Source organism: Stylophora pistillata, chromosome 5 (assembly GCF_964205215.1).
Source record: "Stylophora pistillata chromosome 5, jaStyPist1.2, whole genome shotgun sequence".
Classification (NCBI taxonomy): Eukaryota; Metazoa; Cnidaria; class Anthozoa; order Scleractinia; family Pocilloporidae; genus Stylophora; species Stylophora pistillata.
This window is the reverse complement of record NC_142523.1, coordinates 20548761-20561615: the sequence shown is the minus strand read 5'-3', so window position 1 is coordinate 20561615 and position 12855 is coordinate 20548761. Positions and strand designations below refer to the sequence as shown.

Below are 12855 nucleotides of genomic sequence, written 5' to 3'. Positions count from 1 at the left end.
ATTTATTACCCTGGCGAACCGACAGGAAGTGTGGTTTATTGCCTAAATAACTTATCACTACTCAGTTTACTGTTATTTTTGTTATTTATTTTTTTGCAAGTATCATCATCACTATTATCAACGAAAGTGTTATTACCACTTCTTAAAGGGTCACGCTCAACCAGGATGCATTGCGAGGGTAGTGGCCTTTTCTCAGTATTTTCTGTATTACAGAAAGGGAAAGTCCACCGTGTGCGTAATATTATTCCACTAGATCTTTGCAATCCTGATAGAGAACCGGCTTTTAAACCCTCAGGATCTGTTTTCTTTTTTGTCTATCGTCTACTTACTACGTACATGCTACGCGTTGTCTCACAGGCAGCACACGGCATTTAGGGTCTCCGTTATTGTTCACTTCTGACTCCTGCTACGTTAAGTTCTAACGCAGCTATTTATTTGAAATACACTCCTGATGGCGCTCACTTACTCTAGATTGGTACTGCGGAGTGTTTTGTTGTCGGTTCCTCTAAGCAAACCGCTAAACTCGACGCTGCGGCGAACACTGACTGAGATTGGTATTTCAAGAGCAAGACCTATGCGTTTGGCTGTAGATAGAACTGGCCAAAGGAAGCGAAGACTTATTAGAAATATTGAGGCAAAAGCTACTGAGGCAAGAACATTAGAGTTAAGGTGGCTCAATAGGGTTATGCAAGATCACGAAGCGCGCGCCAGTGACATCAATCGAAAGTTAATATTCTCGTTGTTTTTGCTATTTTTCAAATCAAAGCTACTGAAACATAAAAAACAAGGGCCTAAATTTGCTGTACAACAGTCAACTCTGAAGTCAAGGCTTTTAGTCCCAAATTATAGCTATTCAAATATCGCCATTTTTTGACGTCTGTTTGACTTTGATTTCAATTTTCTTCAACTTCCTTCGGTAAAATATTCTATTATTCTCCGACCGGGTAGAGTCTGACAAGACCAAACTTTTAAAATCCAAAAAAATAGGGGTTGTCAAGGTAGTTTTATCGCTTTTAACATTTTTGTTGTTTTTTGGCTGAGCGAAAAACTTGTCCTACAAATTTTTCTGATAAATTCACGGCAAGGAAAGCTAAGAGGGTATAACATCTCTGCCAAATTTCAAGGAATTTCACCGAAGGAAATACGAGAAGTCTGAGGGGGAACTTTCTATTTTCTCACCTCAATGATAATCACGTCATCAGAATAGGAACTCGCCAAGATCGCTATTTGAGTATGCGCGAACTTTCGAACCACGCGGTTTTGTCGAGGACGAATGTGTAAACACGGGCGATCATTATCTTTGACGTTTTTGTACAAACTGCTTTTGACCTGAAAGTCAGTTGAGAACATACCTTAATTCACTATGCCGCAGAATCCTTGGAAATCTCTTCGAAGTGTCTCAAAATTGCAGATAATTAGGACAAGCTTGACAGGAAAATCTTACCAAAAATGAAGACTTCCGAATAAAGTAAAATGTACTGACCTCACGTGCTCGTGTAATTCGTTTTGCTGGGGGTTCGTTTTCCTTGGATATGTTATCATACTGGAGCTTCCTTTTGGCATTCCACGTTTTGAACCCTCCGTGTAACCTTTTTATTTTTGTTTCTTTTCTGGTTTCGATCACTTCCACTTTCCGAAAGCGACCTGACGCATTACGGATGTTGTGTAGGCGTTGTGTAAACTTCTGGTCTTTCACTGTCAATATTGTGCTCATTACTGGAAAGTATCGATGCCGTTTCACTCTCGTCAAGTAAACTTCGCGATTATGTGACAAAAATTGTGCACTCGCGTGAAGCCGCCATGTTTGTTTACATATTTGATGCCATTTAAAGGCTCGCGCCATTTTCGTACCCATTCTTCGCCCGGCCAAGAAACCCTATTGAGCCACCTTAAGGGCTTCTCAGCAAGTTAATTCCACTCAAGAGCGTTTTCTCGCTGAGGAAAGATATGGTGACTCAGAAAAATGGTGGCCATTTGCAGATTCATTCGCGGGTTTAATTAAATATTCATTTTGACGCCTCTCGCGATAGCATTGAAAACAATCCCATTGTTACTGGCCGGCCTTTGTCGTCTGTTGCTGTTAATGAGTGTACAGTTAAACCATTAACACTGTGCTCAGCGAGATCCAAGTCTGCTGATTTACTGGGCTAAATTCTTTCATCTGGTGCTGATATTTTCGCTCTTAGTGAGACTTGGCTCAATGCTAATGATTCTGCGGCAAAACTGGAATTTATCCCACCTGGCACGCATAAGTTTATGCACCATAATTGATCAGGACGCAAAGGGGGCGGAACAGGTCCGCTCTTCAGAGAGAGAACATTGGAGTCAAGAAAATTGATGCCGGTGAGAAGACCTCGGTTGAGTTATCGGAATGGAGCCTAATTTTGAATTAATTCCGGGCTAGACTATCTATTATTTGGCACCCACCCTATTCTACTTAGCATCCAGTGACTCTGAATACTTTTATGGAGGAGTTTGCTACTTATTTAGAATCCATGATATTAGTGCCTGAGCCGTAAATTGTGACTGGGGACTTGAACATCCCTGTAAATGATACAAATGATCCCAACGCTTGCGAGTTTCTGGACTTGCTTGTATGTGTGGGTTTAAAGCAGCATGCGAAGGGTTCGACACATGAGGGTGGCCACACCCTGGATTTCGTCATCACCAGGGAAGATGATGACATCATCAAGAGTGCGGTAGTCATTGACCGGTTCATATCTGACCATGCCTCAGTACTTTACCCCTTGAACTCTGTAAGAATAGCAGCTGTTGTGAAGGAGACCAATTACAGACAGCTGAAGGCTATTGACCTGGATGCATTGCCCGCAGATCTCAGGGATTCTGATCTGTGTACCACGAAATTCACAGATGTGGATGAACTGGCCAGCTGCTACAACTCCACTCTCCAGGCCACTCTTGACAAACACGCACCTCTGAAAACTAAGACTGCCGTCAACAGGAGGCGAGTTCCCTGGTTTAACAGTCAGATGAAGGATGCCCTACGGGCTAGACGAAAGCCTGACAGTATCTGGCGCAAGTCTAAATCTGCGGATGACCTTAGCGTTTTTAAGGCGAAGAAAAACCATGCAACATTCACCATGAATCAAACCTGTTGGGAATATTACACTACTCATATTCAACAAAACAGCTCTAACCAGAGGAAGCTGTTCCAAACTACTAAGGCCTTGTTATGTGATGCTAAAGATGTTTCTTTCCCTCCGAGCAACCCTGACCCTGAATATCTGCTAGGCTGTAGGAGTAAAGCAAAGATGTTGGTTAAGTCAGAGAATCCACCTCGACTGGCGAATGAAAGAAAGAAAGGATACATGCGGATAATCAAAGAACTGTGGGATTACTCGGGTTTTGGAAATTTGGAGTTAACAAGTGAGGATTGAAGGTGTTACGAGTTCGAATTATTTTCACTAAATCTGTCACACAATCTCAGACTTTTCTAGAATTATCCTTAGTTTGTAATATTCCAGAAACTTCTTCCTTGTGACTTAGCAGTTTCCAAAACAGTACAACTTGTGATACACTATAAATAGTAATAGAACATTCTTGATACCTAAAGTAAATGTATAAAAGCTGGCTTGTGAGAAGTAAAAGAAAGATTTGCCCGAGGGCTTACCCTCGTGGCTGGCTGACTGAACTTGTGGAAGATATGATGTGATGAGGCTATGACCTTTTGACCTTGCGATGTCCGGAGAGAGGAAAGAGAAGAAGAAGACGCTAGGCGAGAAAGGAAGAAGATAAAGAATACAGAGTTTACTATGGAGTCCTCCGGAAGAGTTTGTGTAGACGGAAAGAATGTGATGAATCAAGAAAGCCAAGCGATGTGGTCTTCAGTCGGCGGAAGTTGCAATTGGAAGTTGATCAATACGACGAATACTTACATGGCATGAAGGATTGTTAGCCTGCTTTACGAACTGCTTAACCTTATCTTTAACCTAAGTAAACAGTGTAAAACTAATTAAATAATAGTTAAAATGGGTAACTGCTTGTTGTTACATTTTATTGCGTGCCCTATATCGTGCTCGGGAGTCTATTTTTATATTCATGCACCTAGAAAAGGGATCAAGCGGGGCGCCTGAAAAGACTATGGGAGATTCAAGAGTTGTCATTTCTGAAAGTGCTGGACAGAGGGTTCGGGAAGAGGAATTGACGATTACAGATTTTAATCCTCGTAACTTAGAGTCAATTAATTTCGAAGTCAATCGTGAAGACGCAGATTTGCATACGGTGACTGTGAGGGCTAGCCCCATGAGACCTGCTGATGTTCTTAATCAACAAACACGCGATCTACTAGACTCCTCAAATGTGATTTTCGCAGGTGTGCACACCCAACAAGGCGAGTTTGGTGAACGAGAGTTTGATACATGTATAAAGGAAAGACTAACTACGTGTGACTTAGCCGGACAATGGTTATAATCTCATGGAGCAGCATCAAGTGTCCCCAAGGGGGAAATCCTTTCAGTTATTTGTGTATTGCGAAGTGTGCGCTTTTTTCTGTTGTGTTGGCTTTTCTATTGAACCAAGGGTGGAAAAAGCAGCGTAGCGGAATTTCTGGCGGAGCGCGTAAGCGAGATGGAAAAGGGAATACGAAGAGCGAGTGTTAGAAGTCAGGAGAAAGATTTCAATCGCAGAGGCTGAACTGATGCGTTTAAAGGAAAACAGGAAAATAAGAAAAAAGAAAAAAGAAATCAGGCTATCGTCGAACAAGAATGTAGGGGCTTGTCCGCGGTTAAGCTAGTTAGCTAATGGAAAAACAGAAATCTGTCCTAAGAAAGCTGAAGAGAGGCTCTTCTAGGAGCAAGAAACAGGAAGAAGTTCGAGTCATTAATCAACAGTTCCAGACCGACGCTTGCAGGGTCTAAGCGAACATACGGGAAATGTTATATAGGGACAAGGCGAATGACCGGCCGTGATACATAGCGGATGATCAGATGAACCAAGGGGAGAGAGAAAGGTTTAATAATATCGAGGAAGCAAGTGAATTCTGGAGAACTCTACGGGGGATAGAGGGGACAGGAGACAGGAATGCAGCGTGGTTAGAAGAGATCACATCTGCGATCATTAGTGGAGTACCAAAACCGGCTGAGGAGGACTAAGACTTGGATGAGACGGATGCGGCAAAGGTGTTGAACAAGAAGAAGAACTGGAGCGCGCCGGGACCAGATCGTTTGGCGAACTTCTGGTGGAAACGTGCTCCCTCTCTTCATAAGGGCGTGGCAGCTGCATTCCGATCGATCTCAAGGAGTGATGAAGAGTACCCCCAGTGGTTCTCGGAGGGGAAAACATTGCTAATTCCCATACCTGGGGAATTTAGTCGTGACAATCAAAGACCAATCACGTGTTCGAATACCATTTATAAATGGTATACATTGTGCCTACTTGTCCCAATTGACAAACGTCTTAATCACTATGAACTGATGGAAGGTGCGCAAAGGGGTGCGCGTGCTGGATGTAGTGGGACTGTTGACAACTTGCTTATTGATCGGATGGTCACGCTAGACTGCCATATGAGAAAGCGTTATCTCAGTATGGGATAGGTAGATGTTAAGAAGGTATATGACTCTATAGACCACGGCTGACTAGAGAAGATGATGCTTATGCACAGGTTCCCCACCTGGTTGTGTATGGCTATCCAGAATTTGTCAAGAAGCTGGAGTACCAGAATAGTGACCACCACGAGAAAGGGGAGAGAAGTCTCGGACACTATACGATTTAGAAAGGGCCTTCCACATGGCGATGCCTTATGCCCTAGGCTCTTCACGGTCTGTCTGAACCCAATCGCCTGGAAGATAAGTGCATCCGAAGGATATAGAGTATCTATTGAAGGTCACGGACCTTCTATACATAGATGACCTGAAGATCTTTGCTTCATCGGAGTCGACGCTCAGTTGTGTGATGAAGTCGGTGAGACTGCATTGAAGATTGTGGGGTTGCAATGGAACCCTAAGAAATCTGCGGTCGTCCACTTTAAGAGGGGGACCCATGTTACTGATAACGCGGGACTGAAAGTTGATGTGAATGCTAAGATATCGAGTCTGGAAGATAGACAACAGTACAAGTTTTTGGGCGTGCTTGAGAGTTTAAAGCAAGAAGAGAAGTTAGAATTGCAGTCTGCTGTTAAAGAGTATCTCCGGAGGTTGTATGTAGTTTGGTCGAGCCCCCTCTCGGACTACCATCGTTTGGTTGCATCTAAACAGTTTGCTATGCCAGCTCTGAGTTAGTATATGTGGACTCAGTACTGGCCAATAAAAGAGCTGAGGCAAATAGACAAAGAGGCTCGCAGAATTGTTGTAGAGAACGGAGGCAAGCATCCCTGTAGTTCAACATCCTTGTTATACCTCTCACGCAATAAAGGTGGGAGGGGGCTGCACTCCACCGAGACAGAGTATAAAGAAACGAAGGTGAAAGCAGCGGTAAATTTGTGTCAGAACAGAGATCCGGCTATGAGCATGGTACGGGACTTTGAGGGGCGTGCAGAGAGCGTGTGGCATCGAGCGCTGACAAAAGAAGCGGCGGCGAACACGAAGGAGTATGGCCTGCAGCTACAGCTTGATTACCCTGATCCAGTCTGTGTCACAGAGGAGGGAGAGGTGATACCTGGGAAAAAGGTAAAGAATCTTCTCAAAAGGCATTGAGAATAAAGAATACAAGAGGAGGTTAGAGAACAGAGATGGCACGGAAAGTTGGTAACGGAAAGAGAAAGAGACGAAGAGCTAAGTACTGAGCGGTGCTTTTGGCGGCTGAGCGACTGGCGAACCTGCCCAACGCACACCATCGCGGGCATGTTTGAACTTTACGAACAGCTATTACCCACACGGTTGTATACACCATTCATAAGACACGTGTGAGTGATAGTAGTGATTCGGCATGTAGGCTGTGTGGGGTACAGAGCCAGAGTGCATGGCCCACATCTTATCTGCCTGCCCTGCGCTTGCACAAACTAAATACCTTGCAAGACTTGACGCTGTCTTGAAGGTCCTGTTCTTCGAGATCATCTTTGACTTGGGCTTGATAGACACTGTACCCTCGTGGCATTCACCTATCAAGGCGCAGTCAGTCTACGAAAAAGCAGAGGTATAGGCGTATTGGGATGCTCCGGTATATGGAGAGTATCAAAAGCTCAGTACAAATTGAGTGGACGCCAGGATCGTTAACAACAGAGATAAGCAAGTGATAGCCTTGGAGATAAGCTGCCCCTGGGTGAGCAACCGCGACAAGAAGACTTCTGAAAAGACCATGAAGTATGTGCCATTCAGATGGAAATTGAAGCAGAGATACCCAAGGTACGAGATCAACCAGTGCAATATCATCTTAGATGTACACGGGGGATGGTCCAAGGACTTGGATGTCACTCTGCAGAAGCTAGTAGGCAGCAAAGCTTAAAGTGTGCTTAAAAAGATGCAGAAGGCGTTTCCCTCAGAAACTCTAAATATTGCGCGCATATTTTAAAGTGGCAATTTAATTCGTAGGCGAACTCTGGAAAGAAGAACGATCTTATATATATATTTATATATATATAGAAACGTAAGAAACCTTATCCTCGAATATATATATATATATAATACCTCAAGAATTAGGTTACTTGAACTTTTACTGTAACTCTGAGTTTCATGCCTCTTGCGAAGCAATCGTCAGGCAACTGCCAGAAATAACGGTTACAATCCACTAAAATTTAAAAGACGAAACAATGTATACATGCGCGTGCAACATACTGCACGCGCTATCGTAACGTTAGGTTCTTTAACAGGAATTTCCTGACATGTCTGCAACCTGATGTCAGCTCATTTCTTTTGTTTAAACTTGCCATCTGCGGTTTACAAATGATAAAATATTTTTCCCACAAACACAAGTTGCATCTTTTAGCTACATTGGAATACGAACTAGCTTGTTTCACCTTGCGCCACTTAAGTTCAGTAGCATGCCTGTAACGTTCGTTTCGGAATGAACACAAGTGGTTCCTGTAACGCATTTTAAAAGCGGTGTCACAGAGACCAATGTACGTTTCCCTTGCGGTTTCTGTGGTGACCTCTGCCTGGTAAATTATGCTTTCCATGTTACAGTTTCCATCCATGGGGCATATGTCAGGTTTTCGACAGTTGCAGCTTTTCCTAGCTCGATCATTAGCGCGTGCGAGTTTCCGGATTTCAGATTTTTTGTGGTTAGATATGACAGTTTTAATGCTGCCCATGCAGCTGTAGCTCAGTTTAAGGGTGTTCCGGTTGAAAATTTTGTGAAGAGGATTAGTTTTTGTGAAATGCTTATCAATAAGTGCAAGGAAGCATTTTCCGACGTTAGTTTCCACGTTCTTGCTGTATGGTGGGTTAAACCAAGTAATATTCCGCTGCCTGTTTCTTCGTGGACGTGGTGCCTGGTTTGATGCAGCGTTGAATGACAGGGTGTAGCTGTACCCACTTTTTTTTAGAGCTTCTTGATAAATAGGTTTAGCACTATCGAAGCATTCCCTGTCGGAAGATATCTCGGAGAGCCTCCTATTGATTGATTCAGGGATGTTGCGCAGAATGGAGGGTGGGTGGTTAGATTTTTTATGCACGTACAGAGGGATGTTGCCTTCCTTAGTAAAAGGGTAATACTTCCCACTTGAGAGGTCAAGCGTGACGTCTAGAAAATTGGTTTTGGTGATGTTAGCCTCGACTGTGATTTTTAAGTCATTGTCGCGGAAGACTTTGCAAAAACCTTTCTTGATATTCTCTATTTCCTGCGGTGTTCCATTGAGGGCAGCCAAACCATCATCCCGGGATAAACCAATATTTTGACCATACTTCTCAGTAAGAATCGATAAGAGAAAGCATCCAACCAGCTCACACGTTTCCGCTCCATCGAAGGACCCCATGGTAACATCAAAGAGGTTGCTGGCAGATTTTTTCTCCCATGGGCAATCATCGTTAAATAGCAGAAATCGTTTTGCATGCAAGATAATTTCACATGATAATTCACATGATAATTTCACATGATAATTTCACATGATAATTTCACAAGATAATTTTGCATGCAAGATAGTCTTTTCAAAAATTTATTCTATTCTATCTAAGTATGATTACTTGGGGTGTACAGGGTCAGGGTTTCCCTTACATACAGAATTTGTTTAATTGAAATTAGCCTGTATCCGTAATTGGATCCTCCTTTGTGATCCGCTAAGTTGACTTCGGTCGTGTATCTTTAATAGATCCTTAGTTGGGTTTCATATGGGGTTATAGGCTTCCCCTACCCGGTCACCCTGAAAAGTTTAATTTCCCGAGAGACCACGTCTCCGATCACGTAAGTCACATCTTTGATTGCCATGTTGCCAGCATGGTTGTCCTGATAGTGTAGTAGTCATCACACCTGATTAGTAACAGGAGGGACGTCGGTTCAAATCCCGCTCAGGGCAAATTTTCTTTTCAAACATTTATTCTATTTATATATATATTATCGGTTCTAATAGGTTTTATAACAATGGTGTTATTTTTTAGTTATAATGTTAGATTTTGCTTCTATATTATTCGCTGATTAGCTCATGGGCTACGCTTCGGCGTCTCATTTGCTTTTATTGTGTATGGCACACAGACGTTTTTACTGCATATAATAATAATAATCAGTTTATCTAAACCTTTGGTAATGTTAAACGCTAAATTACAAGGGAGGCAATAAAACTCATTCAATTCTACACAGAACACAAAACACTTGGCATAAGCAAAAACAAATTAAGTCCTATTGTAACTGTGAGTAACGAACTTACTAAGGCGGTCTGTTCTTTCGAAGCGGAATTGAGAACAGGAAAAACCGGACCTCAACCCGTACCCATGAGCGACATTCGTGGGCTGTGGCAGCAGGTGTGCAAGGAAGCCGGACTCCTTCATGTTAGATATAAAGCGCCTGCAAGCCTCATCACGGCGCGCAAACAGAGTAGGCAAGCCACAGCTCACAGGCGCAGACTCATAAGAGCAATCTGGAAATATGATTCTCAGTGCAGACATCTGAGCGCTTTCCACCAACCTTTCCACCTTTTACAGGACATTTGTAATAAACAGCAATATAAAAATACGAGATTTTTTTCAGTTTCAATTTCTCCCTGAAATGGTTTCAAGTATTTATACAAATCCTTTGAATAGCTCATAAGATCTAATAATTTCGTTGCTTACCTTTTTCTTTCGGTGGCAAGGCTTATTTTGACAGCATGACAGTTGACAGACTACTGTAATATCCCTTCCCAAAAGATACAGTTAAAAAGCAGATAAATAAAGAAATAAAACGAAAAAGTAAATAATCATTTAACTCATTGCATTTCATTTCCTTTGTCTTTCATTTTTTTTTTTGTTTCCACACAGATTGTCATGAATCCTCAGGCTGTTCTTATGCTCATGCTGGTGGCTCTTCCCTACACATCTGCGAGTATGTTACCCTATAATGTTATGTTTAGCTACCACTTCTATCCTGATAAGTAAACGGAATATTTGCTCGGGGATTGCTATGTCAAAGAAATATTTAGCATGAACATCGGAGAGAATTAAACCTTTCAACGCTTTTCTGAACAGGCTTTTCTGGATCCGAATGAGACCTTGGAGTACTCAACTTGTCACATAAAAAACCAAAAACAAAAACAAAACAAAAAACAAAACAAAAACAAAACAAAAAAACAAAAATATAAGATACACTAAAGTTCACACAGAAACCAGGCGACCAATCAGACATTGTGTTTGACGACATTCTTGTTCAAAGATTTAATGGATGTAATCGGGGACATAACAATTCATCGACCCAACGTTTTCACACTTCTGTCTAGTGCCTTCATCAATGGCGATCTAATCGTTGCAAGAAGAGGCCTTTTTATATGCTCACTAATTAGTTGCCGTTTTTTTCTGACGAGGTGTAAATAGGCGTCAGATACTACGCCGTCATAATCACGATTCAAAGAAGCGTGGGCGGAGTTGATATGAGCTTCCAAACAAAGACGCTGGTGGTAGCAGCGATTAGTGGTGATAATTGCAGAATTATCCCACCCAATTGTATGTTTAGTTAGCCATGCGTGCTTCGACAAAGCCGAAGTTAATTTTTTTGCAAAATAAGATCGCTTTCTGGTGCTCTTTAAAACGTGTACCAAACTAGTCTGTTGGATATATTCATGTTCACAGTCAATTTACGGAATAGAATAAATAGCGGCATTCGTTGTTCTTTCCTAACAGGGTCCTTAGGTTCGGCAAAAATATGCCCCAAAGTCTGAAAAGGTTTCTGAGAAACTTTAACGTTGTGGCTATTCAAAATTCTCTTGATGGACTCCGTAACACCCCAGATGTAAGGAATACCAGCACAACCAGTCGCTGGTTTCTTCTCATCAGAAATGTTACTAGATGAAACTGGTTTCTGGCAGTTACGGAGAAATGTTTTGGTATAGCAGTTTCTCACCATATTTCACTGCATTACCGCAGTAGGGCAGGACTAGAACGGAACATATGCGATCCATGCGAGTAGTCCACCCATTAAAATCCCACCCATCCCACCCCACGGTAGGACATCCATCACACAGTAATCTCGTGCGTGGGAAATTAACGTCTCCTACCCCTAACCCTGTAGGAGACGGGACCTCCATTTATTCGTCCCTTTCCGAGAAGACTAGAATATCTGAGGATACATTGCCAGAAATTTGGGTCAAAATGCCGGACGCGCGTGCGTATTGAGAAGTTAATGGCGGCGAAATCGCGCAAGGAAATGTATGGGATTTCCACAAAAGTCCAAAATACCACAAATACGAGTAAGATTATTCCTTAGCTCCGACTCGAAACATGTTCAGTAGAGATTAAGCTGTACTTCTGACATAATAAATAATTCAAAAGCTGTTTGTCTACTTACTTCCAGCAAAGTCAGCAATGTTCGATATTCGAGGCTAGCCATTATCTCTAGTCTGTTTCAAATATAGCGTAATCCATGGCAAAGGATCGCCGATTTGAGGAGCAACCCTCTAGGGAGTCAACTAGCTCCGACTCGCATTAAATAAAGGGAATTTCGAAGTAAGCAAATCGTCCATAAAAAGAGACATTTCTTGACAATGAGATACTTCCAAAAGAGCTTGAAAATTGCTACTTTTGCTCTGTGGAGTCTGTGATCTGAGACCATCCTTGAGGATGGACCAGAAGGGAAGGCGTTAAAAGAAAATCCCTCCGCGAAACCTTCAAACTGTCACCATATTTGTTTTTCTAATTCAGCAATGTTTGACGGGAAATAAACTCAATCCAGACCCTCTCATACTAAAGTAGAGCCTTGAATAAAAATTTTCTCGCGCGAAAATTAAAAGGCAGATCAGAGAGATCTGCATTAGTACGTTCGTTGAACTGTGTTTTCAACGGGGAGAAAAAGCCCTTTTCAAGTAGGATTTGCCTAGATCTTCCTATTATTTAATGCAAGTGTTTTAAGCTACAATATCCAAAATGTCTGACATCTTAGACGATTACAAAAAAAGCCAGTTTGTGTGGACATTGAAGCTAAGTACAGAGTGTCCCTTGCATTACATCAGACAGCAAATTGCTATAAGTCACTCTGCCTTAAAATACCAAGAGATCAGTTCAAAGTTGTTTTTCTTTTGCCTTTTTGTCCATAAAGAAGGTCCACAGAACTTAAATCGTTCAATATTTTATATGGAATTTGTCTTGACCGCCATCTTTGTTTTCATTCGACTGCAATCCGTTGACCAATGAATGCAGGAGCAAAATGTCCTCGATATCTGGCGATGACTTGATGTTATAGAAAGGTAGCATATTCCTCTCAATTATTTTAAGACCTTGAGTGTTGGTCCGGCCGGGGCTTGAACCCTCGACCTCCCGCACAACAGTCCAGCGCTCTATCCATTGA

The 12855-nt window shown here is 42.2% G+C and overlaps 1 protein-coding gene and 1 pseudogene across 1 annotated transcript in view; both read left to right on the top strand.

The window, feature by feature from the left end:
* Positions 1-12855, top strand: part of LOC148730736 (scavenger receptor cysteine-rich domain-containing protein DMBT1-like) — a 46502-nt gene that overhangs the window by 5703 nt on the left and 27944 nt on the right. Inside the window, exon 3 of the mRNA XM_088759546.1 lies at positions 10341-10404. Within this exon, the coding sequence (XP_088615672.1) occupies positions 10347-10404 (58 nt within the window). The 5' untranslated portion in view covers positions 10341-10346. The remainder of the gene's footprint in view (positions 1-10340; positions 10405-12855) is intronic.
* On the top strand, positions 5424-7482 carry LOC148730737 (uncharacterized; annotated as a pseudogene).